The sequence below is a fragment of the Esox lucius genome, chromosome 2 (assembly GCF_011004845.1).
Source record: "Esox lucius isolate fEsoLuc1 chromosome 2, fEsoLuc1.pri, whole genome shotgun sequence".
NCBI lineage: Eukaryota > Metazoa > Chordata > Actinopteri > Esociformes > Esocidae > Esox > Esox lucius.
In genome coordinates, this window is record NC_047570.1 from 7,010,457 (window position 1) to 7,019,987 (window position 9,531).

A 9,531-nucleotide genomic window follows, 5' to 3' on the forward strand; every position below is an offset into this window, starting at 1 on the left:
CTGTGAGCAATTCAATTTTTGTACAGTGTATATATAGAGTACCAGTCAAAAGTTTGGACACACCCATTCACTAGAATCGGTGGGTCCAAACTTTGGACTGGTACTCTCTATATTTTTTCATATACATATTGTATATGTTTATTGTTGATGTAGAAATCTGGATTAAAAAAAACGTAGCTGTGATTCCTCAGTCATTTCTCTCATTTTTCCCAAGCCAAAAAAGCAGTATACTTAGTGTAGTATTTTGTAACCGCTAATGTACTTCAATCCTATTTAAACACTATTTAGTGTATACTAAAGTAAATATAAACAACAGAAGCGGTTCCAAAATAATATACTTTAAGTATACTTCTCTTTTGGCTTAGGTTAATGAAAAACTAGAATGCCAAAATAAAGTCTCCAGAAAATTGTCAATCTTTTGTCCATCAGATTCATCCATGTGTCAGATCACCAACTGTACTGTGACTGCAATTGGTGCCCTGCTGAATGCTATTGAAGACCACCCTAATGGTCTGGAGGATCTTAGAAGGATCGTAAATATGCAAAATATGTGCCCACAGTTGTTTACAGACAATAAAGTCATGAAGATGTTGTATATTGGGTAAGTAACCCACCAACCTACAGTACATCCATTTACTTTGGACAGAGTTGTTTGATAACTTGTGGTCTGTGTCATACATGCAGTGTCGAGCGGAACATCATACAAAACATAATGAACAACTCCTTCAGTGGAGACTCTGTGTCCTACAACCTTCAGGATCTGTCCATGACTGTGGATAACCTGACCAACCTAACCAGTGCAAATGGCAATATTATACAAATAAAAGCCCCAGAGGTACGGCTCATGGTTTGTCATCTCTCAGATTTGTCATAGAGGGACCTACAGAACATGTCTAAATGTCTAATTGGGAAAAAATAGTTGACAGTACAGGCTTCAAGTATCTGGACTGTGACACAAGTTTTGTTTCGGCACTGTTGACTAGCACATTAGATTTGAAATGAAACGATGAAGAGGTTAAAGTGCAGACTGTCTACGTTAATTTGTAGAGTTTTTCAACCATAAAGCGTGAATCTTGTAGGAATTACAGCCCTTTTAATACATAATCCCTGTATTTTAGAAGAATAAAAGTATTAGGAGATATGCAACTCATAGTTCAGCAGTTAGAGCACCTGACCAGGATAAGAGTGTATGCTAAATGTAAAAATGTGTAAAGAGACCTTTTGTACAAAGAATTACTATAGTCTGTCTGCAAGGCATCTAATATCTTGCTAATCCATGTTTTCAATTACTGTAAATATAGATCCTCATCCATAACGGTACTTATATTCCGGAAACCTGGATCCCTACCGATGCCTTTCAGGGCATCGCAGAGGACCAAAGGAAAGTGAGCGTGGTCATCTATAAACCATCCAACCAGTTTGTGGTAGGACTTGTCATATTCTGTATCCACTTTATAATTCAAATCAATCATTATTTCAATTCAATCTACTCATATAAATCAAAAATGTGTGTGGGTTAATAAATGGCTTCATATAATCACTATCCTTAAATAAAAGACAGTTTCTTTGCATGATCAGTCATATTTTCAAAATCAATGCCATTATTTCACAATTCCTGCCAGGGTATGCAAACTTATGAGAACAACTTTAACTCTGACTTTTTGACCCCCTGTAGTAGATTTCAGAATTACCTGCAAAAATGTCTTCATTAAGGAAACCCTGATAAATTTGAAACTTTGTTTGACAAGTGGTGAAATACCGTGCGCTGAAATGAAATGATATTCAGGCTAATATATCCAGCTTTAATAGAAGCACCAGCTACACCACTTGTATAGATATCACCCATATTGTGACATTGTCATTAGAATGTGGAAACTGACATTTACTCTAATTCCATGTAATGGGGCAGCTACATATGATTTAGCTGTTTTACTGTGGAGATAGAGGCACCACTTTTAACACAACCAGCTGGAACAGGGTTTTACAAAGATTTTGCAGAAGCAAATTCAAACACAAACCCCAAATAAGTGTTTTTTCAGTATTTCTGCCAAACAACTCAATGTTAATGGTGTTATTTCTCATAACCATATCTGTATGAAATATCTAATTCTATGATGTTCACTAAATTGAAAAAAACACAAGCCATGTTTGCAAGATTTGACAGTATTCAATTATTCACAGAATTGTTGTAAGAATATGGCTGAAAAGCCATTTGAATAGCTGATTTCTTAAGAATATCATATTTAATATTCAAACATGTCAAATATATATATGAATATTCATAGATGTGAGCTGATGAATACATGCTGTTATCCTGGTAGCGGTATTCATGATGAAAACTATGAACCTGCCCCATACATTCCATTTCAATTCAGTAAAAATCCAGTTCTGGCGTGTTGAGGCTACTTATATACCTTTTAGTATATTCTATAGTAAATTTACATTATACGATTCCTTTAATAGTTTAGTTTAAAAATGAACTATCAAATTTTACATTGTAATACAACCCCGTTTCCAAAAAAGTTGGGATGCTGCATAAAATGCAAATGAAAACAGAATGCAATAATGTGCAAATCATTTAATTCAAAATAGTACAAAGACAACATGTCAAAAAAGTTGGGACAGGGGCATATTTACCACTGTGTTGCATCTCCTCTTCTTTTTACAATACTCTGTAAACATTTGGGAACTGAGGAGACCAATTGCTGTAGTTTAAAAAGTGAAACGTATTCCCATTCTTGCATGATATAGGGTTTCAGCTGCTCAACAGTTTGGTGTCTCCTTTGTTGTATTTGTTGTTTCATAATGCTCCAAATATTTTCAATGAGTCACAGGTCTGGACAGGTCAGTTTAGCACCCTGACTTTTTTAGTACTGAGCCATGCTGTTGTAATACGTGCAGAGTGTGATTTGGCATTGACCTGCTGAAATAAGCAAAGCCTCCCCTGAAACAGATGTTGTCTGAATGGCAGAATATGTTTCTTCAAAACCTGTACACTAATGCACCCCCTTACTATCACAGATGCTGGCGTATGCACTGTGTGCTGTTAACAAGCCGGATGGTCCCCTTCCTCTTAAGTCCAGAGGACACAGTGTCCATGATTCCCAAAAATAATTTCATCAGACAGGTCAGCTTTCCACTTCGCCTAAGTCCATCTTAAATGAGCTTGGGCCCAGAGAAGGCAGCGGTTCTGGTTCTTGTTTATATGGTTTCTTATTTGCATGGGAGAGTGTTAACTTGGATTTGTGGATGCAGCGACTGTGTTCAGACAATGCTTTTCAGAAGGGTTCCTGAGATCATGTGATTTCCACTACACCATCATGTCTGTTTGTAATGCAGTTCTGTCTAAGGGCCCGAAGATCACGGCCATCCATTATTGGTTTTCAGCCTTGTCCCTTGCAAACAGATCCCTTGCATACAATTTATTCTTCAATCGTTACACTTTATGCCAGCGCAGTCTTTCACATAGTAATGTACCCCTCCACATCCTCACTTCTGACCGACACATCCTCTCTGGAATGATCTTTTAATATCCAGTCATGTTACTGACTTGTTGACAATTGACCTAATTAATTGTGTGATATTTCACCAGATTTAGTTTTTTAGCATTACACAACTTCTCCATTCTTTGAAGGTATAAGTGAGCATGCCACTATGTACTATGACATTGTTTGAGAAAAACCTTGAAAATTATGAGACAGTAATTAGGTAGGGTCAAAGTGTAGGGGTTTGTCTCACAGACAATTATTATCATCTTCTATCCAGTTTAACAACACAGTCTTGATAACCCCAGTCATGCGAATAGAGGCGTTGGGCGGCATCCTTAAGAACCTGAACAATCCATTGATGATGAAGTTCCAATTGCTCGACCCAGATAGTACATCAGTGAATTACTCAGTAAGTTGTCATGGTTTGATATACTTTGTTCTGATTATTGTGACAGATTTACTAGGCTTATTCTATATTTGTGTATCTTACAGTATTGGTTATTTCCTTTCTACAGGCATCATGTCAATATTTCAATGAATATGGTGGGTATATTTTGGTTCCAGTATGTAAACCTACATTCAGTGTTTGCATACCTCAATCCTTTGCATAACATTTTCATGTTATCCCCAGTAGCACAGAAGAACGATGACATACGCCTGTTGGTTACATTACTGTATTTGAATGACAAAACTGTGTATTTTGTTTTCCGAAAAGGGAACGTGAGCATATCAAACAATGTGTTTTGGGAAACGGATGGTTGTCAAACCAAGATCAATGGCAACCTGGTGGAATGTAGCTGCAATCACGCTACTCCGTTTGCTGTACTACTGGTGAACAGTTTATGTCAATCTATTTATTAGTGTCTATTGAAAGTCTACACATCCCATTCTGTTTTCACATCTTTCTTCCCTTGAATTCAATCTCAAAAGGGAAATCAAATATTTCCAGGTCAGTAAGATTTGTTTCACACATCAGTAGCCAGAGGGAGCAGGTGATTTGGCTTTGCACAATAGACAATACACTCTTATTACATTGAAATGTGTATTGAAGGGTGAGTGAGAGCTCAAAAGAAATGACAACTACAGGTGTAGTAAGAACTATGAATCATGACAGAGTCCTCTAAATAGTGTTGGAATGTATCAGTTAGTAAGCAATCCGTTATTTATTCATTTGGACTCTTTTCCCCATTCTCTTTCACTTTGGAAATGTGAAGTAGAAGAAAATATATATAACTATTGATAATTGATATTTACCTTGAATTTTCTGGCAGCAAAATGTGTGTAGACCTTCCCTTGGCAATGTGTTTGTCTGAAACATTCTTTGATAAATGCGCTGGTGAAGGTTGTCATGCTTTTTCCATTCTTATCCCCTCAAGATTCCTAACATGCCATATGACGATAACAACTGGCAAATATTGTCTTACATCACCTATATCGGCTGTGGCTTATCTGCATTCTTCACCGCTCTATCCCTCATCACTTATGTTTTCACCAGGTATGTAACCTAACCATATGTGACTTTACCTAAACACTGTGTTCCCTTCTTTCTCCACTCTTTGTATCTCAAAGGGTATTTCCTAAAAGGGTGCTAAAAAGGTAATTTGGCTGACCACATAGTAGAACCTTTTGAATAAACATGTTTTTTCCCATGTAAAATATAGTTTGGGTCTAACTATTTCCACAGAGGGTTCTCGATGGAACCCAGAAGGGGTTTACCTGGAACCTAAGGGGTTCAACCTGGCACATTAAAGGGTTATCCTATTGAGGTCAATCGATGAGCCATTTTAGAACACTTTTCATCCCATCATCAATCATGGCCAATGTAGTTGTCCTTTTGTCTATATTGATGAATTGATTGAGTGTACCATGTTAGAACCATTTTCTGATTATTATGTTGTATCCTTACTTCAGGAACAGAAGTGTAGACCACGCCAACGCCATCCACATTTCACTGAGTGGGGCTTTGTTCCTGCTCAACTCTTTCTTCATACTCAACGAGTGGGTGGCCAGTCTAGGGATCAATGGTGTGTGTATCTTTATTGCAGTGGCCATTCACTATAGCCTGTTAAGCAGTTTCACCTGGATGGCCATTGAAGCTGTCCACCTATATATACTCCTGGTCAAGGTGTTCAACATTTACTACCGACATTATATGGTTAAGCTCTCTGTCATTGGTTGGGGTAAGTGAATAGGTTACACATGGTTACATTAACGTTAGAGAGACAGTGATGTAGATATTGCATACATACAAGTGTGATCAGAAATGGGTATACTACACATCTTGTGTATCCACTATTCAGGAGTCCCAGGAGTTGTTGTGGGAATTTCATTGGCATTCCAGAATACTCAACATTTTTATGGATCTACAGTTACTACCTTGGCAAACTCTAACAAAACCAATACAATGTAAGTAAATGTTCTCTTTCTCATGGTTGTTTCAATACAATTTTAAAGGTGGCCCAATGTAGAGTTGTACAATCATGCTCTTATCATATATTAACTGCAGTATTTGCTCAGAAAATTTAATTCTTATTTAATATCTTCTTACATTTGCAATGCCGCAAGTTGCCTCGTCATTTCATTACCTTACTATTAAAGTTGTGTGTACTATACCAAATAATTTGAAAGGTAACATGACAGTTGCTTAAGTAACACATTCCATGCCAGGCAAATAGCGCTGCGTAGTAACATTTCCAATTATTTTGTTGAAATAGAACCCATAACAAAGCTTGACTAATATAACCCATATTCAATGACTGTGTCGCTGCCGCTTCAACTCACACTCTCTCTCTCACACCAGCTGCTGGATCACAAACATCACTTTCTTCTATGGTGTGAACCTTGGCTACTTTACCTTCACATTTGTCATGAACTCTGGCATTCTGTTAACGGTGACCACGCGGATCTGCCAGCTGAAGTGCCTCGACAACAAGCACAAGGCGGGAAAGGGAAGCCTGGTCTTTAAAGACGTCTGCACCGTCCTAGGTCTCACCTGCCTTCTGGGCGTTACATGGGGCCTGGCCTTCCTCTCCATCGGCTACTACAACCTTGTCATCCTCTATCTGTTTACCATCTTCAACTCCCTTCAAGGTGACCCAGGGAAGACAGGGACAGAGAGACCTTATTAGAGATATAAATGTAATGCTTCTCAAACATCTCCCAGGGACCTCCAGATGCCTGACAGTTTGTTTGTAGCCATGAACTACCTTACCTTAATTAAGTAAACAAATTAAAAGTAAACAAGGGCAATTGGTTCACGTGTGCTGACTTCAGAATTTGTCTAATAGATGGAATTTCTGGGGTTCCCAAGGAGAGGTTTGAAGAGAAGAGGTGTGAAGACAGACCAGGAGATAAAGGGAAAGTATTCAGAAAGGGAGGGGATGGTCTCAGGTAGACCAAAGCAGGACGTGTGATTTAAGGGTGTCGTTCACACTAACCAGCTCCATGACTTTGAACTAATTCATAGCACCTGTTATTGATTGTCCAAGTGCAGTCTGGGTGATCAGTCTGTGTGATCATTCTTCTGTGTTTCTGTCTCCAAGGATTCTTTATATTCCTGTGGATCTGTGGCTCCGTCAGGAAGGAAAGGGAGCTTGCTGCAAAAACTAAGAGCACAGCAGTAGCAATGAACACTTCTGTAGCCAAATCCAAGGAGGGGTTTTCCGAGGGGAATAATCCCTACCAGTGAACCATTAAGCTCTCACGATCTTCATTCAACAGCCAAGCTGTGTGACGTGCACTATTCGTTTTCATTATCTGTAATATGAAAGGCACCGATGGATTGTACAAGTGCTCATAGCGTCTCACCATGTCAGATTTCTTCAAAACCCAAAGGATTAATCTTGGGCATCTTCACATTCACCACACCTAAATCAAGACCGAAAGGCAAATAATTACAATGAGCTTAGTGCCCTCAATTGCAGATGGCATTAATGGTTCGCTGTTGAAAAAAATATTTTTGCTAATATTTGATATACATGATTAATACAGCTAAGAACAGCTTTTGGATAATTGATGATGTCCGGATATTTAAAATGTCCTAGGACAATCATATTGATGTTAGCTACCTAGCTAGTTGACAGATAACCATATATTTTGAGAACAATGTTACAAACTAATAGCCATAACCTGATATCTTTACATCTGGAAATTATTGTCCATTTAATTACCAATAAATCCAACCAAAATGTAAGAGTTTTCTTCCCAGTGACATCTGCTGTCTCAGTAACAGCTGTACGCACACTCCAAAAACAAGAAAAAGGAAACCTGTTCAGTGCCGATTTGATGCTTTTTGTCCTCGATCCGATATCAAGTAATACCAAAGCTAGTATGCTGATACTGATATTTCTTGTGTACATATTTACCAGTTGTAATGAAATGACTGGACACAGTCAAATATGCCTCTGTTGACCTTGAAATCCAAATGTCAGATGTGAGAACAACACAGTGTACCAATTGAGGTCTATCGTACCCTCCATCAATCGTTTGCGGCTTGGGATTTTATAGCACCAATCAAGGGACTTAAATTCATTAAAACCTCTGACTCCAACAGTCGAGAATGGCTGGAGGTCCTTCACAGTCATCTCTCCCAGACTTCCTGTAATCTCTGCTATTTGGGTGACCAATGGGGAAAAACGTATTTTCCTAAAAGCTAAACTGAATGTATTTAAGTCTTTATCTGGACCGTATAACATACAACCTAAAATGATTAGAATAAGTAGATACATTAAATTATTTATATGAGAAGAGTTTAATTCCAAACTGCATTATCCACAATTTGATGAGTGACAGTTTTTCCTCAAAATTGATATAATGAATTAACATACTGTTTGAAAACTTTTACATAGTCGGGAACATTAACCTTAGTCGGTTTAGAGTATTCGTGTACATGTAAATGCACCCACTGTATTCTGCGCTGTGATATTTTGCAGAAAATAATGAGTATTTCCTGCTTTCTATTGAAATGATTAAAATAAACTAATGTCAATGGATAATTCCTGCCTCTAAAAGGCTTGCGTTAGACAACTCTGCCTCACTCTGTCTTCAGATGTTGGGGTGTTTGCCTGTGTTTTCTCTCCCTTTGATCGCCTCCGCCAAAATATCTTACAGACTTCACAAAGATCACATGTTGCTTCATTTTCATTCTGCTACAACGGTCAAACTATATTGAATAAAAACGATTCCTTTCACAAATATAAATGTGGGCTAAATACAAGCTTAATTGCCTGATTGGAGACGATATTAACAGTGGCCAAATCAGAAGGAAACAGTGATGAACAATTCCGCACTTTGTTACAATTCATAATCCAACAGTATAGGCCAGAACCAACTGAAGCTGCGCATTGTAAAAAAATCCTTGCCAAATAACTGTCATTAATACTCAAATGGCCTCTTTTAAAAAATAAGTGTATAGCCACAATCAATGATGGGTCTGCAGTGGGCAGTATTTATTATACATGTATTTAAAACGTAAAACGTATTTCAAACACAATAGGATTTTATCATTTGTATTTGATAGGGTTGATGAAAATGGCTTCATTTTTTTTTTTTAAATACTTGTGTTTTCCATTGCTGGATTGAACTGGCAAGTCCGTTTTGGTTAGGCATCAGTAGTTAAAGAGACCTTTGCAATGTAGGCCACAGAGCAATACTCCCTCTCTCACACACACCCACACACTCAAACAAATGATCAGTTCCAAGTCTTTTAATTCCTTAATTTTACCAATAAATGTTCTATGTACAGTGGGGAGAACAGGTATTTGATACACTGCCAATTTTGCATATCTTCCCACTTACAAAGTATGTAGAAGTCGGTAATTTTTATCATAGGTACTCTTGAACTGTGAGTGACGGAATCTAAAACAAAAATCAAGAAAATCACATTGTATGATTTCTAAGTAATTAATTTGCATTTTATTGCATGACATAAGTATTTGATCATCTACCAACCAGTAAGAATTCTGTCTCTCACAGACCTGTTAGTTTTTCTGTAAGAAGCCCTCCATCATTACCTGTATTAACAGGGTGGGTTTGGAGCCGCAAA

General features: G+C 37.7%; 1 protein-coding gene across 1 annotated transcript; it reads left to right on the forward strand.

Annotated features, from left to right (window-relative positions):
- Window positions 1–25: 25 nt before the first annotated feature.
- Window positions 26–9,251, forward strand: LOC117592743 (adhesion G-protein coupled receptor G2-like). Its single transcript, XM_034287663.1, has 11 exons — window positions 26–601; window positions 685–835; window positions 1,302–1,424; window positions 3,766–3,897; window positions 4,004–4,031; window positions 4,204–4,319; window positions 4,865–4,983; window positions 5,400–5,668; window positions 5,789–5,894; window positions 6,289–6,578; window positions 7,031–9,251. The coding sequence occupies exons 1-11, from the start codon at window positions 438–440 to the stop codon at window positions 7,174–7,176; spliced, it is 1,644 nt and encodes a 547-aa protein (XP_034143554.1). The 5' UTR covers window positions 26–437; the 3' UTR covers window positions 7,177–9,251.
- Window positions 9,252–9,531: the final 280 nt, after the last annotated feature.